Consider the following 22,733-nt stretch of genomic DNA (forward strand, 5'->3'; position numbering starts at 1 on the left):
GTAATTTTTTTTTTTTTTTTTTTTTTTTGAGACAATGTCTTGTGAAGCTGCTGAGGTTGGCCTTGAATTTGCAATCCTCTTCTCAGCCACCAGTCACTCAGGTGACATGTGCACTACTGAACCCAGCTGTTTTTACCATTTCAAAGCAGGGAAAGCATGCAACCAGTCAGCAACGTTGCAAAGCCAATAACATTATTAATTCTGCTCTACACTGCAGTGAGAAAATTGAAGAGAAAATGGGAGAAAAGCGACGAATATGGAAGAGAATGGAATGAGATGTTCTTTACAAACTATGAAAGGAACAAGAATAAACTAATTTACAAATGCCTTTAGTAAAAATAAAACCAAACAAGTAAACCCTTCAGATAAGTATTACTTAATATAAAAAATGTTTCAAGAAATTCTAACATTGATTGCCCTCTGCAAAGGGAAACTGTGACTGAGGACATGGACTAGAGGTAGGCTTTTCACAGTAAACCTTTTGTAACTTCTGGAACTCAAGCATTATAATGTATCACCTTTTTCAGTAAACAAGCAAAAGATTTTTTTAAATCTTCAACGATTTAGTTCCTGCCAATAGTTTATAATTACTAGCAACCTACAATCTTCCAAAATGACATAGAAAATTGAAATTTTAAGACAGAAAAACCCCCAAAAGGCCAATTTTACCTGAAGAGACAAGAGAATTGCCATTTGGAGTTAAGGGGGATCAGGAAGGGAGAAAGTAGATCATCTCTAACAATTACTATTTTATCAAACCAATTCCACTGCTATTATTTTTAGCCCATTTTCTTACATTTGTTGCTAACAAATCCTGTTGCCTGAACGCAATTTATTTAGATGGAACCTACATGAAGTAAAAGAAAAGCAATGATCCTGAAACACTTCCAATTTAAGTATTTTTATTTTATCCAGTCCATTTTGGCACAACTTATTTATGTCCTTTCTGTCTTTGAATAGCACTTCTTTTATGTTGGGAATCCTCTTGTACTTAAAAGCAGAATGATTATAAATTTTTAATATAAGGCTTTGCAAGCCAGTATGCTTGAAACGGGAAGTCAGTTATGGATTCTCATTCTCTATTCCTACTTGTCTTTTTTTCTTGAAAATACCGTTAACTGCAACAACCTTGCAACGGTTATTTTCATATGTAAGCTTTTAGAGATATAAAACCTATGAACTGAAATCACATTTTGGGAAGGAGATAGCTGAAGACAGTGCAAAACAAGCACGAGGGTAGGCGGATCAGAGCGTTGGGGCAGGCGCGTGACTCCAGGGAGCCTGCGTGGGCTGGGGTGTCGGATGGGATCCTGCTCAAGATACAACCACATAAAGAAAGGCTGGAAGCAGGTGGGAAGCCTGGGGCCTCGCATTTCTGCCTACTCAGTTCCAGGGTCTCTTAACGACACACACGTCATTGCTTTCGTAACTGGTTCAGATTGAGACTCAAGGAACCCCACTCAACCCCTTTTGGACTGGAATCAACCTGGCTTTGCCGGTTTCAACCCAGTTTTTCTGCCCTCTGCTATCGCCCGCATAACCTCAAATTCATCCAAACTAAAATCTCGCTATGGTAGAGATTAGAAGATGGGCGACTCAGTAAGCTATTCAACCCTTCCCTCGCTCGTTTTTAATGTCCTTCCAATCAGTTGGTTTCCTCCACACGCGGACAGCAGAGCTAACAGCCACGCAGGTCCAAGAAAAGCCAACGTGGCGGTAACGGGAAAACGGGATCCAAAACCTGCCAATCAGCTGAACAGCTCGGCCTACGCCCCGCCCACTGCCCCTGCCAACCAATAACCTCCACACTTCTTCCGTCTCTCTCGCCCAATCAGAGTGCCCCGCGGCGCGTACCCAGTGCTCTGATCGTCCGCACACGGCAAGCCCGCTGTATGCGCGCTCTCCTCCTCTCCGCTAGGCGAGCGGGCCATCTGTCCTTCCACCCTGAAGGTGGACAGGATGATATCTGCTACCACTGGAGGCCCAAGACCCCAGAAGTGATTCCCCCAAACAGCAGTGAGGCAAAAGGAAAGAGAAAGGGCTGCCCAGGAACGCCCACCGCACACGATTTCTCTCAACCCGGAAGTGATTCTCCCCTACGCCCCCCTCCACGGTTGAGAGGGAGGAGACCCAAAGCCAGGTCTGCCCGGCATGCCCTGGGCTTCCGGTGACCTCTGGCCCTTTCCTGCCGTCCGCTCTCGCTTCCTAGCGTGCTCTTTTGCTCATTGCTTTCCTTTACTTGGTCGGGTCTTCCTTTTCACACTACCTAGTGACTGTGGCTCCCGCGACTGTCAGGGAGGCAGTGGCAGAGGACACTCGACATGGCCGCCTCTAAGCCGGTGGAGGCAGCGGTGGTCGCAGCTGCTGCGCCCGGCTCCGGGAGTGGAGTGGCCGGTGGCGGCGGGACTTCGGGCCCGGGCACTGGGGGTCTGCCGCGATGGCAGCTGGCTCTGGCTGTAGGAGCGCCCCTGCTGCTGGGCGCGGGTGCCATGTATCTGTGGACCCGGCAGCGGCGGCGCCGGGAGGCAGGAGGCCGGGGCGACGCTAGCGGCCTGAAGCGCAACAGCGAACGAAAGACCCCGGAGGGCAGGGCCAGTCCTGCCCTGGGAAGCGGACATCCCGAAGGTTCCGGTGCCCACCTGGAAATGGTGAGAAGCTGCCTCGGGCCATAGAGGTGGAACCGAGCGGATGCAACGTTTCCTTGAAGGGTTGTGCCGGTGAGGGGGCTTCCTTCCCATCAGTTGGTAACTGCTAAGCGGCAGCACATGAATTTAGAAAATCTCGTTTCTGGCTGTTTTGTAGAGAATGGAGTAGCCCGAGAAGACAGGTTTTCGATATTCTTTGACATTTTCCTTTAGGTTTCAGAGGTCTTTTCTTTAGCTTCTCAGTGACACAGCAATTATCTCTGTTAGAGGTGGTACTGGGAACATTTGCAAATGTTTGTATAACAAGGAAGGAACCCAGATTCCAGTGATTGGTACGTTGTGACATGAATTGCTTTTGTTATTTCCAAGGCCTAGAACTAAGTTGAAAGAACCTTTTAATAATGAACCACTTCTCTCTTGAAGGTTTTTTCCTTTGGTGCGTGGGGGGGGGGGGTGTCATTGGCAACTACCCCGGCAAAGGCGAAAAAATTGATTAGAAAGCTTTGTATATACAAAAAAAAAAAAAAAAAAACCTTCCAAAGACTAAAATAGTGGTGCTATTTTCTTTTCGTGTTTTTTATTTTATTTTTTATTATATATTTTTTAAATCTACAGGAGTAAGTTCTTAAACTTTTTGGTTGCAAGCATCTTAGCCCCCCTACCACCCCGGAAATGTGCATCACCAAGCCTAACATGCTTAATAAACATTCTTTGATGTTGGGCCAAGCATTAGTCTCTGGTGAACTGCTTTGTATGATTTTGTGGAACTGACCATTAAATCCTTTTGGTATGTAATAGCTATGGAGAATTGGCCTGGCTGCTTAACAATGCCTGAATTGGGTGAGGTGGAAGATTTTTTCTGAATCTGGAGTTGCACAGTGGTAGTACCTGACCAAATCAATTCAGAGGAACTTATGCTGAAACAATTCTCAGTTGTATACACATGTAAAACTTTTTTTATACATAGGCAAGTTACACATATGTGAGTCATTTCCATTCCTTTCAGGCTGAAGGCATGTTTTTGCTAAGTAGTCAGCTTTAATGCAAGTTTTGATGTAGTAATGAATTACTACTATATGTTAGTCTTTTTGGGGGGGAGCATTGTGCTAGCCCATGCAAGAGCTATATGATCATTCCTATGAAAGAATGAAACATGGCCTATTTTTAATCAGAAAAGATACAATATAGGGAAGAACCCATGAGCTATGAAAACTAGGGAATGTCACTTAATATTGGGACCTCCACCACTGTTAGTTTGGAAAGTCATTTTATCTCCCTGACCTTACTATCATCCTAGTAGAACAAGAGAATTAAAATATTGAATCACTTATTTCGTTTAGCACTGAAAATTGATTCTCTGAATTAGTTATGTTATTTTCATGTTAATGAAATTCCCTGGTCATTTCCTACTTCATTTAATTTTAATTATAGAAGAACTGTAGATGAATGAAATGTACACAAAAGTACTCAATTCTCTAATAATCATTAAAAATAAAGATAGTTGTATACATAAAACTATGTTTTGACATTTTTTTTATAGCTGCAACCACCCCATCTCATCCCAGGATTCTATACCATTGGTATTCGATAGAATTTAGCAAATTTCCTTTCAGTATTTAAATTTCTTGAAATCCCCTTTTCCGTTTTGCAGCATTGTCTTCATTTTTTAAGTTTTATAAGTAATATAATCTTATATAACTTTGTAATGTTTTTATAAAGAATTTTTTATTAATCTATTAAAATTTAAACTTTAAGTTTGAATTCTGGGTAACTTGAACTGCTTTAAAATTATTATTATTTTTTTACCAAAAAAAAAAAAACTGAGCAAAACACTTGGCATATACCATTGTTCACATGGTGGAATCTGGGCTTCTACATGAAATCTTGCTTTGGATTACTAGATTAATAAAGCAACAAAAAGAATGTCATTTACCACAAATCTGTATGTTTTAAGTGTTGGTGATCAATAAATATTGAAAGGCTTTTTGACATTTTTTAAAGTAGTCTAGCCGTAGAATTAATATTAGATTATCTTAATATAACTGATCACTAATTACAATTTTTTATCTATGGTTGGAGTAATGTTTGAATAATACCTTTAAATTGATAACCTCAGTGTATTTTGTAAATGGAAAGTATTTGCTTCCAGTGATAGAAAAACTGACAGAATCCTGATACCTTAACGGGTATTTCTCCACCTGACCAAAACCTATAATTTTTTAAGAGAAGGAAGGACAGATACTGTTAAGGGTCTAGTATCGGCAAATAGAATTGAAAAATCTCAGTTTTGTCTGTTGGCCTATGTTTGCTTTAATGTAAAATGAACAAATGATGTTTTGTCTTGAATTTGGGATTTTCATGTGCAGTGTAGGTTGTATTATCTTTTTTTATGGGATAGCAAAAACTTGCAAAGCAAATGCAATAGCTATTCATATTTGTTTTAACTAATGGGAATTTCAGGATATCATTAAAGAAAAGCATCTAATCATAGTTGATAATGTCTGAGATTGAGGTACTTAAAGTATTAAATTGAATATATTTATATTCCATTTTAAGACATTATAAAATTCGTCATTATGTACCATTTTGCTTCAGTAAGTTTTTTTAAATTTGAATTATAGATTTTCATACCTGGAAGAGTTTTCTTTGAAGATCATCTTATCCATGGCACTTTTCAATATGGATTTGAGTTATCCTAGGGACTACCAAATATATACCAAGCATGGCATACAATCTTATCCCTCACAAAATGCTTAGGAACTAGCCTTCCAGAATAGAAAGGAGAAGACATACCTAAACCTTTTAATAAAAGGATCATTGACTTTCCTAAATGATCTGTTTCTAGTCATTTTTTTAAAAATTAGTATGGATCACCAGTGAGACTTATAATTAATTTTTAGTGAACACCTTTCAGTAACTATCCTTTCTTTATCCTTAGCAGTATTTCGCATTGTTTTCCTTAATAAATTTTGCTACTGAGACACTACATTTGCCTTATTTTTTAAATATTCTGACACCTCCCTCCCAGAGTCTTTGCTTTTTCCCTCTCCTTTCTTAAGACTCCTTTCCAGTGTCTTTGTCTGCTTTTTTCTGTTTAGTGACCATCATGGTTCTATCATAATCATCACTTTTATATTCCACGTATTCCCTGGATATTGCTAGCCCCCCAGCACCTTTGCCTGTTTAGCCCTTACACATCAAGGGCTCCTTAATTTGTCTCTAGCTCAGACCTCTCATGAGGTCCAACTTAGAAAATGTCTTCATTTCATTACCTCACAATTATTTTACATCGTCTCCTCTTTTTCCTGAAAGTACCCCTTGTAAACTGATGCACCTTATCTAATTTTTCAAACCAGAACATGTCCTTCTTTTCTATTCTCATGTTCTCCACATCCAGTCTATAAACATACTCAGAAAATTTTGCATCATAAATGTCTTAAAAGAGCTGACTACTCCATTCCCACTGCTCTTATTTCTCAACTGAATAATTGCTCTTCTCTTTATTAAAGTAAACCTTCCCTATTAACAATTGCATCTGTGGAGTCAACTAATTGAAGATGGAAAATATCCAGAAAACAAACTGCACCTCTGCTGAACATGTACAGATTTTTAAATTGTATTTATTCCCAAAATGATACAATATAACAGCTACTTAAGTAAGACTTACATTTAAAGCACACAGGAGGAGGTTGGGTATGATGGCACATGCTTATGTTCCCAGCTGCTGAGGTTAGACCATCCCTGAGCAACACAGGGAGACAGAGGAATGCAAGAAGATGTGTGTTGGTTATATGCAAATACTATGCTATTTTATATAAGGGACAGGAACATCCACAGATATTGGTATGGGAAGTGGAGGTTATGGAACTGATCACCTGGGAATACCAAGAAACAACTGTATTGTCCTCTTATCTTTGATGTCTCCATCAGTCCCATACATAAAATGATTAAGAGGTTTTCCAGTGAAGATAAAATTCAAACTCTCTATCATGGTGTAAGACCATGATATTAATTCTGCTTTAATCTTCAATATCTCTTGCCACTTCCTCTGGATTCTGACCTTTGGATAGTCTATGAACACTGCCCGCTACCCTTTCTGGTCATTCAAGTCCCAACATTGAGACTTTTTTTTAAATACCTCTTTACCTAACCACACAACAGTGTAATTACATCACATCCTCGATTTTTTTCTTCCCTCACACTTATCACATGATAACAGGGTTGCCTATTCCTGTCTTGAGTACTATGCTCTTGAATCTGTGAAGGCTGAAACTGGCTGTCTTGTGTTCCATTGTATTCTTAGAACCTCATACAATGTCTGGCATGTGGCAGGTGTTCAGTGGAATGAATGAAGCTTTATTCTTTGAATAATATTTAAGGGCTTTATTGACATATTACATTCATCTGCATTTATCTACATGTATGTTTATATGTGTGTGATGTTTTGACTTAAAATTGTTTTTTTTTACTTTATGACGATGTGAAAGCATCACTTTGAATTTTGGTTTTTTATTTTTTTTTCTAGTCTAGTGATAGGCCCCACGATACTCTCTTGTGATACTGGGCAGTGACAGTGAACTGCAGTTCCCAGCCAGCCAAAGAATTACCAAAGTAAATAACTAGGACTTTATATTATACTCTATTATTAAGCTCTGATGTTTAGTAGCTTAGCTATATATATATATACATATATATATATATATATATATATATATATGTATATATATATATATTTTAGCTGTAGATGGACATAATACCTTTATTTTGTTTTATTTTTATGTGGTGCCAGGGATCAAATCCAGTGCCTCACACATGCTAGGCAAGTGCTGTACCCATGAGCCACAACCCCAGCCCAGTAGCTTAGATATATTAAATGGTTTTTTGTTGGTTGTTGTTTTTGGTAGAACTGCATATTGAATCTTGAAGTATTCTGCCTATGAACTACACCCCCAGCCCTTTTTGTGTTTTATTTTGGATAGGGTCTAAGTTGCTGAGGCTGGCATAGAATTTATGATCCTCTTGCTTTAGCCTCCTGAGTAGCTGGGATTAAAGGGTTCCGCCACCCTGACCCTTTAAATATATTTTCAAATTATGATGGATTTATCAGGATATAACCCCATTGTAAGTCATACAGAGCATTTGTGTGTTTCACAAGTTTTTTTGTTTGTTTGTTTGTGTTTTTCAAGTTTTCCAGCTTTTGATTTTTATTCTCAGTTGATCCTGGATTCAGTATAACTGTCTTAACTCCATTTAGGTATACTTTTTTTTTTTTTATTATTCATTTGTTTATATGTGGTGCTGAGAATCGAATACAGTGCCTCACACATGTGAGGCAAGTGCTCTACCACTGAGCCACAGTCCCAGCCTGTCATTTAGGTATACTTTTTATGAATCACTTGATTTTTTTTTTTTTTTTTGGTATGACCTATAATCATAATCCTGCAAAAGAAGCATTCTTATAAGTAGATTCTTCTCAGGTAAAGAGTACTTTGTATTATGATTCAGTAGGTGAAGCTGGTTGTAGTTTTTAAAATTTCTGTACAGGAGATGGGGATGGACATTCTAACTTAGGTTTGATCATGTAATATTATTTACTTATTAGCAGTAAGTATGGTTCATATAAAAGTAACTATTGGTCTGTAGATATTGAAAGATTGTTTCTTAATCTGTAAGCTTTCCAGAATTGATTCATACTTCTGTAAAGCTGGGATTCAAATACAATATGCTTTATGAATTTGTAAATTAAGGGACTAAAAACCATTTTAAGAGCAACATTATGAAACCACATTATATATATTTTAACTAGATACAAATGATGAATATATATTACAAGTGATAACTATAGGTTAAGATAAGTTAATACCCATTTTATTTTCCCACATGGATTAATGTACCTAATTCTATCATTTTCTTTTACAATGACTATGTCATTAGCATAGTTTGAACACATGCTAAGACTTTATAGTAGTTCCTTTTTGCCAGATATACATCACTGAAAGCTTTCTGTAATGTAGTCATGTTGCAGGACTTGTTTTTAGAGACAGGTCCTTTTCTGATCCTCCAGATTTCCATATGTGGATCATTTTTCCTCCCTGTAGTACCTTCCTTACTATCAGTCATTTTTTTGTTTTAGAGCAAATTCTTGTGATTTTCACTGACTCTTATTTAGTGAACTTTGATTGTTATTACTTTGTATCCCACCAAATTTGTATGATTTATACTTTGATAACTGTAGCTTTTATTTCAAAATTTGTTTTTCAGAGTTGAGTTGCCTCTTTTAAATTTTAAGAGGTGGGGACTAGGTGTTATCAACAAATATAAATATTTGTTGAAAAGTGAAAAGACATTTAATCTTTTCCATTGTTTTCTTAGATATATTACCTGAGTTATTTTGCTTTTGATTCTATGTTTTACCCAAATAGTTTTGTATTTATGTGTAATTGTGTATGTAGTCTATTCCACGGGCCAGTAGTTTTCTGTTTGTCAGTGGTGCAATTTACTAATCACCTGATATGTGTTTTCTTAATGTGGATTGGGGTTTTAGTGTTTCGATGAGTGGTAGTTCATTTGAGAGCCTGCCAATTTACTTGTTTGTTTTCTGCACTGGTCTCTAGTATGTTCCTTTAAGATAAAAACTACCCTGTTGCTTGTTGTATAGTCAAGTCTCATCATCTGCAAGAGTCTGGTCCTGGTACCATCCGCAGATACCCATAGTTTAACTATAATGAATGATGACAAGGAAAAAAGTTTGTACATGTATACTCAACCAATAGCTATCTTAGACTGAACTATATGTTATCAACATCATTATGTTTTTCTAAATATTATCAATCCATGGTTAGTTGAATCCATGAATGCAGAGGACCAACAGAAGAGTGGAGGCACGCCAACAAAAATGAATTCAACTATGCTTTTCACTCGTTCATTTTTTCCTTGGAGTTAATAGTGAGCAAGATAATGATACCTGTGTTTGTTTCTTTTGTTGTACCAGATTGTGAATCTAAGCATTGTTGTGATGATTAAGATTCATATTTTTCATAGAATAAAACACAGTCATCTGTGCAGTGTGGAAGTACAGTTTTTAGTCAATCTGAGCTCAGATTGGTGGAATTTGAATCCAGCCTTGGGCAGATTTCACAATCTCTCTAGGTTATATTTGCAACAGTGGAGATTGTAATGACCCTTATCTCATATCTCTGTTACGGTATTCTTCTAAAGAATTTTTCAGAAGAGTCAGTTAATGATGTTTGCTTCTTCTGTAAATTTCAGGATCATCTGTAAAATTTGGCTTTGGATATTTGTTGAATTTATTAAGCAGAATCATGAAGATAGCTCTGTTGGCAGTTCCTTATTATGAGGAGATAAAGCAATTCAAATCCTGTATGTCTAATTTTCTAGTAAATTATTTCAAATAATACTTTGTATAACATAGTAGGCAGAAGAGAACAGTTTTTCTTTTTCTAAGTTGTTTATATTCTTACCAGTGTTCATAGGTTTTAAATTTATACCCATGTAGTATCTTTATGGATAATGAATACACAGAACTTAATCTTTTCAAACTGTTGTTTTGTTTTCTAAAAAGAGAATAGTTTTTGTTGTTGTTGTCATCGTTGTTTTAATGTTAAAAGATGAGGTCTTACTGTATTGCACATGCTGGCCCTAAACTCCTGTCAAGCAATCCTCCTGCCTCAGAGTCCCAAGTAACTGGGTTTCCAAGCACACATCACAGCACCTGATGAGATTAGTGTCCTTTGAACCAACCAAAGTTATATGTGGGAGGCTCAAGTGGCTGTAGTATAATAACTGTATATGTAGAGTCTTGTATTCAGGCCATGTACTAGTTACTGGAGGTTTTGAAGAAGACAGGAAAAGGAAGACATGATCCAACTTAACTTGTTAAAACAGTTCTTCAGATCAGTTAGAAACTAATTTCAAGTCTCCTTAGTAGCTTTTGAATGGGGAAAATAAAGCACATGAAAAATACTAGTATTTCAGGATGTTCCCATTACATTTTAGATCTTTCTGTCTTTGTTTTTTGTTTATAAAAATAAGCTTTCAAAATTTTCTTTGGGTTTGTTTATTTTCCAACTTTGCCCTTTAATTCTAAAAAGTTTTAGTGTAGCTTGAGAAGGTAGTAGGAAAAATGACTTTGAAAAGCAGTAACAAAGATTTCTCTGGGATGAAATTAAAATTTCTTCTATTGAAAAACTGGTAGTAGTATATTTTCTGTTTTGACTTTTGCCTTCAGAATGTTTATTTTAATTTCTGCCTGATTTTGGCCCTAGCATTATGAAATAGGATCAAGTTCCTGACATAGCAGAAGGCTGATGTTGATTGCTAAATGATCATTGTGCTAACCAACTTTTTGCTCTTAATTCTATCAGATCCAGATCAGTAGCTTTTAGGTACAATCCCTGCTGTATTGCCTTTCTTTCTTTCTTTTCTGTTTTTTAATGCAGTACTGAAATTAAACCTGGGGGTGCTCTACCACTGAACTACCCTCCCACCCTCTGGTCCCTTGGTCCCTTTTTAATATTTTACATTTCAATTTTTAAGCAGGGTCTTGCTCAGTTGCCCAGGCTGGCTTGAACTTGTGGTCCTCCTGCCTCAGCCTACCCAGTAGCTGGGATTACTAGGGTAAATGCACTCGTCTAGTTTTCAAGATTTTTTTGGGAGGGCTGGGTAGAGCATGTGCTTTGCATAAGGCCCTAGGTTCAATCCTAGCATCCGGCCTCTAATTTTTTTCTGTTTATTTGTTTTATCCTGCTTTCTCAGATGTTAGTTTTCTATATGAGTTGGGTGCCTCTCTTTTATGTGTTGATTTTCCTTTATTGTTAGCTATTCCTTATTGTATGGTCTCTTGTAAGAGAGAGGTAAGGTATGCATGTCCCTTGTCCCTTGGTTAAAGGGGATCTTCACTCCATCTGGATGACACAACACTCTAATCTGACTTACTCTCTCCAGTGAAATGAGGATTGCAGAGGTGTAGTAAATGCAAGTTTTCCAACAGTAACCGTTATTGTTGCCCCTCAGAAACTATACATAAGGGATTCTACATAAGGGATTCTCAGTTATCTTTTCTTGTGTTCTGTGGTTGTGTCTCTGTCAGCTTAGTTCTAGCTTATTTTCATTGAAATGGGTGTCAAGGTTGCTAATTAACTTAAATTTCATAGCTTTGGGGAAATGCTTAAATCTATTGCAAATGGTAGATTTTGCATTTATTTAATTTGTGCTTTTCCTGGCTCCTTTCATGTTCCCATACTCAAGTTTTAAAATACACATATTTCTTGTTGACATTAGCTGACTTAAATTGTCTGTTATACTATGAACTATGAACTACATGTCCTACATGTCCTTTTTTGTACACTGTACTTAAAAAAAAAATTATAGCTGTAGTGTGATACTAAAGAAGGTAAACAAAAGGTAAATGGAGGGGGAAATCAGGAAAGAAAAATGAAGTAAGAATAGAAAAGAACGAGTACAGTGGTACCTCCACCTCATCTATGTAACTTAAGAGATACCCTGAGCCCCAAGCAAGTTGGCTTTCACAGATTCTTTAAATTATTTTTGAGGGGCAGTTGCTTTTGTTTCAGTATTTACCTATTAGAGGTATATATTCTTCTGTAGTCCTGTATTAAAGTTAGATGATGTTAACAATCAAGTTTTGCATAAAAACATATCATAAAACTTTTGAAATTATTGATTAGAACTGGACAACTGGCTTTATCCACAGAGAAGTTTTCATAACTGTCCTCAGTAGGTATTAGCTACCCATTTTTCCACATTTTCCATGATGTGCATTGTTTTGGGTCCTACAGAAAGCAGATCTGAGACAGAGATTCATATGTAGGAGGTCTGTTGATGGCAAATGATAGAATGACAGCAGTAGTGAAAATGCCAAGAGTGTTTTTATATACTAACTATTCTACACTGTTAACAAACAACCTAATGGGAAAAAAGCAGGAAAAAAAAACTGAATAAGTTTTTAGAACAAGAAAACCAGATACCCAATAAACATGAATAGTGAAGAAAATTCATTAATAGTGAAGAAAATGCAAATTAAAATAATATTGTAATATTATTTTGTACAGTTTCTCAACCTTGGCAGTGCTGATATTTTGGATCTGATCATTCTTGGTTGTGGTGGGCTGTCCTATGCATTATAGGATGTTAGGAGCATTTCCAGTTTCTATCTACTAGATGTTAGTAGTACCTCCCTTTCTCATTATGGTAATCAAAAATGTTTCCAGGGTTGAGAATTTAGCTCAGTAGAAGAGCATTTGCATAGCATGTAGGATGCCTGGAGTTCCACCTCCAGTACTAAACAAAAACAAAAAATGAAGAAGAAATATTTCCAGACATTGTCAAATATCCTGTAGGGCTGTAGGGCTCCAGCTTGACATGACCACAGCTGTCTTGGTCATAACTGATTTTGCCTTTTGGTTAACCTTGACACACATCTCAAACTCTACAGGACAAAAAGTTGTGAGATGGTCAGCCAAGTTTGTTGTACCAGGCTAGCCACATTTGCCTAGACTGTTTCTTAACTGAAGTTGGACCTGTTGATAGTTTTTGTTAGCGGCCAGGTACATTCTGGTTGGCTACAGCCCACTAAAGCATATAACTCCCTTCTTTCTACCTTGGGGTATGGGTATCTTCCAGCCTTGCTGCCTCTTTCTTTAATCTTACGGTATATTCTACCTTTGGTGGCTGGTTCTGATATCCTGAAACTGGGTTTTTCTAAAACAAGGGGGTAAAATTACCCTTGGCTGAGAACCACTGTTTTAATTAATATCCATTATACTGAAAACAATTGAATGCTGTCATTGCTTCTAATTACTGACAGGAATGATGGGACAGTGGTATTTAAAGCACTGAAAAAGTCTGAATTTTTTTTAAAATTAAAAAATATAAACCTTTTGGCTCAACCCTTCTAGTAAGATTCTATCAAATGTAGTTATTTATATGAAGCAACTCGCTCTATAACAGTCATTCTGTTCTCCCATTATTCTTTTATCACTTTATCATTTAATCACTGTGGTCTGAGTCTATTTACAAATGTTGATTATCAGTGTTAGGTAATTGTTTCCTCTCATTTCAGAACTCTCTTGATAGAGCCCAGGCAGCCAAGAACAAAGGCAATAAATATTTTAAAGCAGGAAAATATGAACAAGCTATTCAGTGCTATACTGAGGCTATTAGTTTATGCCCTACAGAGAAGAATGTCGACCTTTCCACGTTTTATCAAAACAGAGCTGCTGCCTTTGAACAGTTGGTATGTACTCTAGATTGTTTTCTCTGTTCCTTTTACTTTTCTGTATTTTCTTAAAATTTCAGTTACTGCTACTCAAATCTAATACATTTTTTGAAGTTATTTTGAAATTTCAGGATTTTTGTTCTTAATTTCCTTTAATTTAAAAAAAATCTTTGGAAATTAAGTTTAGTTTTGATGGCTACAAATGTACTCCAAACTTATATTTGTTTCAGCTTTTATAAAATTGGTTTTTGTAGAAATTAAAGTTTTCTTGTGACCCTGTCTTCATCTATTTCTCAACCTGTATCTGAATAGTTGTATGTATGTAAGAGGGAAAAATACCAAAGATGAATTCCTTTTATGTATGTTGGTTTTTTTTTTCAGTTGTCACAATATCTCTTACACCTTTTAACATCAGCATATGCAGATGTTTCATTCTTTTTAAAGGCTACATATTAGGATCATTGTATATTTATATGGGTAGATTGATACACAGAATAATGGAGAAGAAAATATTATAAATAAAAGCAGTATTATGTTATTTGCTTGGAGGCAAGAGAGAGTTTGTTGTTTTTAAAGAGGCATGAAAGTTCCTATAGAGCATTAAGAGAGATGAAATTGAAAAAACCAGATCAGGAAAAACTTTATAGGTAATATTAAAGAGTTTGGATTTGATTCTGAGTATAATGGAAACATTTAAAGTTTTTAAGCGGGGCAAGAACATTATCCGAGATTGCTCGCACTGTTCTGTCAAAAAAAAACCAGAATGGTCACTGGGAAGACCCAGGTAAGGGTATTGCAGTAACCTCAGTGTGACATGAAGGAAACTGAAGACCAACGAAACTTGCCTCTTGAATTGGATGTGAAAGGCAAAAAGCAAGGATTTTAATACCAGTGGGTGGAAAGGAATGAGACCGCTGAGTAGACAACTTGAGAAATGTCTGTATTTTAGGAAAGTGATCTGGGCTAGAGATAAATTTAAGAACCTTATTTTAGATATTATAGAAAGACAGTAGATATAATTGTATAGGGAAAGAGAAGTGATGAGGCCATGAAGATTCCAGCATGTAGAGATCAAGTAGAGGGAGAAAATTCAAAAAGGAAACAGAAGGAACTGCCAGTGAGATAGGTGGAAATCAAGTGAAGTGGCAACTCTGGAATATTGGCCCTTGTTGTTGGAGGGGGATAGCTATAGGGAGTTACAGAATCAAATAAGGAATTTTAAAAGATGGACTATACTAGAGCAAGTGTTTTTATAGTTATAGAAATAGCTTAGAAGAGAAGCAGAGAAGAGATAGCTGAAAGAGTGAAGTCCTTGATCCAGATCATGAGAGAAGGGTTAGCTTTTGATGAAAATGGGTGTTTCCTCAGTTTTAATAGGAGCAAAGAAGGAAATGGTATGAAAAAGCTGCAGGTATGTTTGTAGATTTGGAGGTAGAAAGATGTCCTAAGTATGTCTGTTGCCTTTTTTAAAAAAAAAAATCTGGTTGCCTTAGCACAGATATTTGTATGAGCTTTTATAGTATATAGTAGATATTAATTCTTGGTACTGGGAATACATTTTTTATTATAGGACTCCAAATACTTGGCCTGCTAAGTCTGGAAAACTGATGTCTGTTGAACAGTACTTTTATTAGTGTGACTCTGATCATTTCAATTCTTATCAATATTTTAAATTATAGCAAAAATGGAAAGAGGTAGCCGAAGATTGTACAAAGGCTGTTGAACTTAATCCCAAATATGTGAAAGCTCTCTTCAGACGTGCAAAAGCCCATGAAAAGTTAGACAATAAGAAGGAATGTTTAGAAGGTAAGAATGTTTTTGTTTTTACATATAAAAATTACTAGAGATGTTGTGGTCATTGGTAAATATATGTGAAACTTTATCTTGTGAGCAGATAAATCAGTTAATTCTCTTTAATAAAAAGTTAAATTTTTCCCCAATTGAGACTTTGTTTTTTAGTTTAAATTGAAATTGCTGATATTTAAATATTATCTTTGTTCTCAACTATGGTGTTAAATGGGTATTAAAATTTGGAGGTTATACACCACACATTTTAAGTTTGGCATTTAGTAAGGATTGGTATAACTCCATGAGTAAGAAAACTAGAAAAAGGTTTTAGCAAGTGATAGTGTTTCTAAGATTCTATATATTTTCAGTTAATATCCTATATAAATATGAAATTACTTGAGTCTTAGAGAAAACACTTTTTTTGTCCTTCATATTTTCAGACGTTTTATGCCCAATTGCAAATTATGTAACTGGTACAAAACATTCAAGTGAATTTTTTATTCTTAATAAATGCTATAAATGTTCTACTGCCTTTAATTGGCCTTTTCTGCTTCCAAAACTGCAATTAAAATAATAGAACACTGACTTTTAAAGTACATTTTTCTAGGTGATATGAAGCTTAAAACCAGAGTGTAATATCTACAGCATGAAAGTGCTTTCTGCTACATGTTCATATTTGCTTTTAAAACATCAATAAGATTTAGCCATAATTAGTGTTGTTATAAAGATCCCCTCCCCCACGTGTTGGGGATCCAACCCAGGATCTCACAAATGGAAAGCACACCTATCACTTTGTCATCAGACCAAAGTAACATTTTAAAAGGCTCATTTTTTTTAAAGGTCTGCATTATCAAATGCAAATGCTTTAGAGAACATTTTAGCAAAATTTGAGGTTTTCTGGTATTGTGACATTTGATAGGAGTGTTGGTTTAGAAAGGGGTAACCTAAATTGGAGTTTTAGAAGAAAAGGGATAAGAAAAAGAAAGACATTGTCACTAGCCAAAGTTATCAAGGGAATGCAACAACAGACTGATTTGTTCAGAGAAGCAAAGATGTAGAATTGTGAGAAAATTGAGTTCAGAAAGAGAAGGGACAGCCATTGTTTTGAATATTTTGAATGGTTAAGGAACCACCAATCTTGTAAACTGCAGTAATTTCATACTAATACTTATGTTTCGATCACTTTTAGATGTCACTGCTGTATGTATATTAGAAGGGTTCCAAAATCAACAAAGCATGCTCTTAGCTGATAAAGTTCTTAAACTTCTTGGAAAAGAGAAAGCCAAAGAAAAATACAAAGTAAGTTAATCTGAGTTGGGTAGTGGTGGTGGTGGTGGTGGTGGGGGTAATACATTATAAAGGGTAATTAAAATAATAGAACAATATGCTACTTGAATTTAGGCATGGTGATAAGGGTAACAACTGAAATTGTAACTGGATTATATTTCTTTTTTTCCCTTGAGCTTGAGCTTTGTGGTATATCCTTTTTCAGTTGTACTATAGACTTTATTGAGTGCTATACTTGGAGAACATAGGAGTCCACCTCTGTCCCTGCCACACTGTGTCCCACACGCCAAATCCAGTCTGCTCCCTAATATCCAACCACTCACAAATTGTTTTTAATTGTAACATACAGAGGCTGGCCCTCAAGGCCTAAACTATTTAGTACCTGGCCTTTTATAGAAATAGTTTATTTAATTCAACAAATAGTTATTAAAGTTCTATGCTGGAGGAATAGGGTCCCTTACCTTATGGAATTACAATTTAGTGAGAGACACTGTTACTAAGTGTAAAAGACCTGTTGTAGCTAAGTGGCCAAGGGAAGAAGTAAGTAGAGTTCTAGGAGAGTAGCAAAGATTCAGTACATATACGTACGTGTGTGTGTGTGTGTGTGTGTGTGTGTGTAATTTTCATCTCTAAATGTTAGTGGAATTACACAGTTTAAAACAGGTTTTTTCACTAAAATGTGTTGTGAAAGTATAAGAAGAATATAATAGGTCTCAGTCTCTTAAAACTATGGAACTTTTTTTCCTTGAGTATCTTATAAGGCTGGTATTTCTCAAAAACACTTTGTGAAACATCATATTAGGGTCTCATAATTGAGACTTGAAGGAATCTAGTTTATTTGTATATGTTTACAGAATGTCACTTTTGAGTAGACTAGTTGGTTTGCAAAAGTGCTAAGAAAATACAAATAACCTCTATTTGCATAGGTTACATATTGCTTTTCACATATTTTTTAATCACTTTATATGCTACTTTGTAAATCGCAGAATACTTTTCATATTATTTTGATTTTTTAACAACCCTATAAAATAAATATGGGAAGTATTTCAATTGTGATTTTAGAGATGAGAACTAGAGGGTTAATGACATGAATGAGGTTGTGTAACTAATAAGTGGCAGAATTTTTATCCTTTTCCTGTGATAGTTAAGTCCATTGCTTATAGAATAGTATTTTTATTTTAAAATTTTAACCACGTGTGGAAAGGAGGGAGGTGGTAGCCTCATTTCTAAGCTAAAATGGGAAACTAAAAGACTTAGTAATTTACCCGATTTCCAGTAAATGCTATTTACATTTCTATTTAAGCTTTTCCCATAAAGTGATAAATGATTGCCACTATATATTTCTTCTCAGATCTGTCTTTAGTGAAATGTTGAAGTGAGGCATATTTGTTGCTTGAGAAGTGATCCCTTTGATTCAAAATGTTTTTTTGTTTTACTCTAAGACAAATTGAATCTCTTCCCAGGGAAAGCAGGAAGATAAATACAGGTGTTTTTGTAGTACTATAACAGAATACCACAGATTGGGTAATTAAGAAAGTAATTTGTTTCTTACAGTTCTGGAGGCTAGGAAGTTCAGTTTAGTATCAAGGTGCTGGCATCTGTAAGTGTCTTTGTGCTGTGTCATTCTATAGAGGTACAAGAGTTGTTTTTTTTTTTTTTTTTTTTTATAAGGAATCCGCTATTTTGATAACTAACCCACTTCTCAAATAATGATAATAATCCATTCTTGAGGATAGAAGCCTCATAACTTATTCACTTCTTATAAAGTTCAAACTCCCAACAGTGTTGCACTGGGGACACATTCATAGCACAATTGTAGCAATGAGGTCTCCTTAGATTTCTTTTTCAGTTTTCTTCTATCCTACACTTAACTGAGATTAGATAATTTACTTACAAAGCCAGATTCCTTTTTTCCTCTTTAAATACAAAGACATTAAAATCTACCAAGATAATAATGATGACATTTGTTATACATAAAAATTAAATATCATATTTTCATTTTAAACCTGTTGAGTTCAATTTTGAAAAAAGTCCAAAAAATATCTTATGGAGGGTTGGGTTCTGATGGCACACACCTGTAAGCCTAGCCATTTAGGAGACTGAATCAGGAAGAATGCAAGTTTGAGATCAGCATTGGCAACTTAGGGAGCTCCTGTTTCAAAAATGTCTGGCAGACACCCCAGATTCAATCCCAAATACCACAAAACAAAAATAATAAATCTTAAGAGAGCTCTTTGGCTATGTTACTTCATCTTTAGTTAAAACTTTCAAAAATTATGCTTCATAAGGAGAAATAAGAACTCAAAAAATTATGAATCAAGTAGCTATGCCAAAAATAAATAATTAATATAGGAAATGTGTCCAGGAAATTACCATTTTTTTAGATGCAATATGACTTTCAGTGGTTTTTGCCAGTAATGGAAATCTTCAGAGGAAAGCCCATGGTAAATGATTTTAACATTTTTTGTAACAGTTATTCTTAGTGTTCTGCTGTGTGTATCCTTTTTCTTAAGTTTAAAACATGGTTAAATTTCAGAATCGTGAACCTCTGATGCCATCTCCACAGTTTATCAAATCTTACTTCAGTTCTTTCACTGATGATATCATTTCTCAGCCCATGCTGAAAGGAGAGAAATCTGATGAAGATAAAGACAAGGAAGGAGAAGCGTTAGAAGTAAAAGAAAAGTAAGTACATAAAGCATGGTGTCTACTGAACAGCTTTTTTGGTGCCATGTACTTATCCTTGAGCTTAAATAGGTTCAGTCACCTAAAAAAAAAAAAACAAAATCGTATCCACAGATATGGATAGATAATAAAAAACGTCTATATTATCATTATTATTGTAAAAATACTTCTCTTTCTACTGTGTGTTTGTTACTTTTCTGGTGACTCAACTTTTTACTGCCACAACTATCCTGCTTTTAAGTCCTCTCAAGTCAGGTGGTTTGAATAGAGGCACTAACTTGAAAATTATCGTGTAGCTCAACACCCAAATGTTAGAGCCAGGTTATTTTTAGTTTATAAGTTGTGAGGTGCTTAGGAGTGCTTAAGGAGTAAATTTCTTCAAGGTTTTTTCTGCTTGCCCAGGAAATTACCATTTTTTAGATTTCTTATGATTGATCTTATAGAGAGCTAAAACCAAAGCACATGATGCTATGTTTACAACTGGAGATCTAGCCATATAAGGTAGTTTATGCCATCTAGCCTGCTTCCCATTCATTATTTATCACTTACTTGTGTTTTGCAGTGAAATCTGACTCTCGGCTAAGAGAAGGCACAGTATTAGTACCAACATGACATTTTTAAATGATTTTGGATGGAAGAGCAATATTGTTCAAGTAGTAAAATATAACTGGATTTTTGCATCTAAAGCATTAGAGGGTTTGGAAAGCAGATTGTTTTTGATCTTTATCTCCACTTTTTCTATTGTTGTTGCCACTTTTTAGATGTACAAATATTAATTGATATATGTTCTTTTAAAAATCATAGTTAGGAAATAAATGTTTGAGATAACTGATATCTCTGGTGACACTGATATAAATAATTTCCTCTTCTGGTAAGGAAATAGTCTTTCTTTCATAAAAACTAAGTGAAATTAATTATTTTAAGAGCTATATTGAGAGATGACAGGACATAGCTAGTTCTCATCAGAACACTAACTGGATTTGTCCTCAAATTTCTAAATTCTGTTTGACTCATAACCTTAGCTTCATCATCTTTTAAATGAAGCTAGTAATAGTTATCTTGCAGGGTTATTTAGGAGTTTAGTAATAGTTAGCTTGCAGGGTTTTTGGGGGGTTTAGAGATCATGATTGTATATACTTAGCGCTTCAGTTCTCAACAAGGAGTAACTTTTTTACTTTTGATTTGTTTCTGTTTGTTAGCCCAGTGACCTAAAGAATAAAAGAGAGTATAAGAACTATTAGAATGTGATTATAGAAAATGTTAGTGCAAAATTAGTTTTAAGTTGCATGCCAGTTTTCTTTATAACTAATATAACAACTGCAATGAGAAAATATACTTTAATTTATACTTATACAGATGTTCCTTGACTTAATGGAGTTATATTCCAATAAACATGTCAAAGGTTGAAAATACCATAAGTCAAATGTATTTTACTATACCTAAGCTACTGTGTATTATAACTGAGCAACATAGTACGCTGTAGAGTATTGGTTTTGTCCTCATGATCCCATGGCTCACTGGAAACTGGCTTGCTGCCACTGCATAGAATCATACAAGAGTATTGTATCGCATATCACCAGCCCATGGTAAGATTAGAATTCAAAGTATGGTTTTTACTGAAATGTATCAAGTTAACACCTTAAAAGAATAATAAGCAATATTGTGCTCACTGCAGTTTTAAAAACAAGCATCTTTTAAAGTCGTATTTGATAGGAGAGTCTTCCTTTAAATTTTCTTCTTTAATAAGTCCAGTTAATAACTCTAGGTCTGTTCTTTTAGGTAACACGTGAATCTTCTGTAAGAGGAGTCCATTAGTAATTACCTGTCTTCAATCTTGTTCCCTTTTTCAGTCTGTGCTCCACAAAACAGTGATCTTTACAAAGCCCGGCTCTGATAATACTTCTTACCTTGGCTTCTATGATAGTAAACTCATTTGATTATTTCCTATTTCTCTGTTCCTCTGTTAGGCATTAAACAACTGTTGAGTGTTATCAATGTGCCAGACAGGAAGGAAAATAAGCCAGGATCCTTACAGACCAGTCTGTGTCTTTGATTAGCTCATCTTTTGATGTATCTAAGCCAAGGTGTTAACTTCAGAATTCTGCCATTGACTCTGCAGGTTCTTTTTTTAACAGCCAACTAAACCATCAGGAAAAACTCATTTTACCTCATAAATCCTAATTCATTTAACTTCTACCTTCCAACTCCAGTTCCACACTGGTTGATTAACTTCTTAAGGCAACGTAGATAATTACTTAACATAGGTGTGGTAAATGTGGCAAGATTTCAGCATTTGGTCCTTTCATAGTAAATCATTACCTCTGTTTGTTTTCATCTTCAGTTCTGGATATTTAAAAGCCAAACAGTACATGGAAGAAGAAAACTATGACAAAATCATAAGTGAATGCTCAAAAGAAATAGAAGCTCAAGGCAAATACATGGCGGAAGCATTATTACTCCGGGCTACCTTCTACCTGCTTATTGGCAATGCCAATGCAGCCAAACCTGATTTAGATAAGGTCATCAGTTTGAAAGAAGCTAATGTGAAGGTACATTTTGAACTGCATGTGCATGTGAAAAATTTAATAAGTAGAAATGATGCTTTTATAGATATTTTGCCAGCTATTTTAGCATTTTACTTGTCATTCTCCAAAAGGCTATTTTTGCTTCAGATGAAATTATACCTAATGCTGAAAAAATAGGAGTAGTGAATCTAAAAGATAAAATATTAATAATATGTATCTTCAACTAGGAAAGTATTTTTTTTTTTTTGTAACATCTAGTAGTTTCAGCTTCCCAGTGTAGCTATTTCCTACTATATTGGACTATGTTTGGGTAATGATAAGGATAATGTAGCAATGTTATTGGTACTACTGTAGGTAGCTTGAGATCCATAATACCAGATTATAAACATGTTTAATGAGACTAAACAAATAAGAAGAAAGGTTTTGTTATAGGAAGAAAATAAAAAAACAGGTTCTAAAACTACAATATATTTTGTGTTATAGGAAGGAAAAAAATGATTCTAAAAATGTGATATATACCTATACTGAAATTTTTTGTAGTTGTGT

The 22,733-nt window shown here is 35.4% G+C and overlaps 1 protein-coding gene across 1 annotated transcript in view; it reads left to right on the top strand.

Annotated features, from left to right (window-relative positions):
* The first annotated feature begins 2,152 nt into the window (after window positions 1–2,152).
* Window positions 2,153–22,733, top strand: part of Tomm70 (translocase of outer mitochondrial membrane 70) — a 31,941-nt gene continuing 11,360 nt past the window's right edge. The window contains exons 1-6 of the mRNA XM_027943174.2: window positions 2,153–2,648; window positions 13,747–13,920; window positions 15,582–15,708; window positions 16,880–16,989; window positions 19,514–19,662; window positions 22,004–22,211. Of these exons, the coding sequence (XP_027798975.1) occupies window positions 2,322–2,648; window positions 13,747–13,920; window positions 15,582–15,708; window positions 16,880–16,989; window positions 19,514–19,662; window positions 22,004–22,211 (1,095 nt within the window). The 5' untranslated portion in view covers window positions 2,153–2,321. The remainder of the gene's footprint in view (window positions 2,649–13,746; window positions 13,921–15,581; window positions 15,709–16,879; window positions 16,990–19,513; window positions 19,663–22,003; window positions 22,212–22,733) is intronic.

The sequence above is a fragment of the Marmota flaviventris genome, chromosome 8, assembly GCF_047511675.1.
Source record: "Marmota flaviventris isolate mMarFla1 chromosome 8, mMarFla1.hap1, whole genome shotgun sequence".
NCBI lineage: Eukaryota > Metazoa > Chordata > Mammalia > Rodentia > Sciuridae > Marmota > Marmota flaviventris.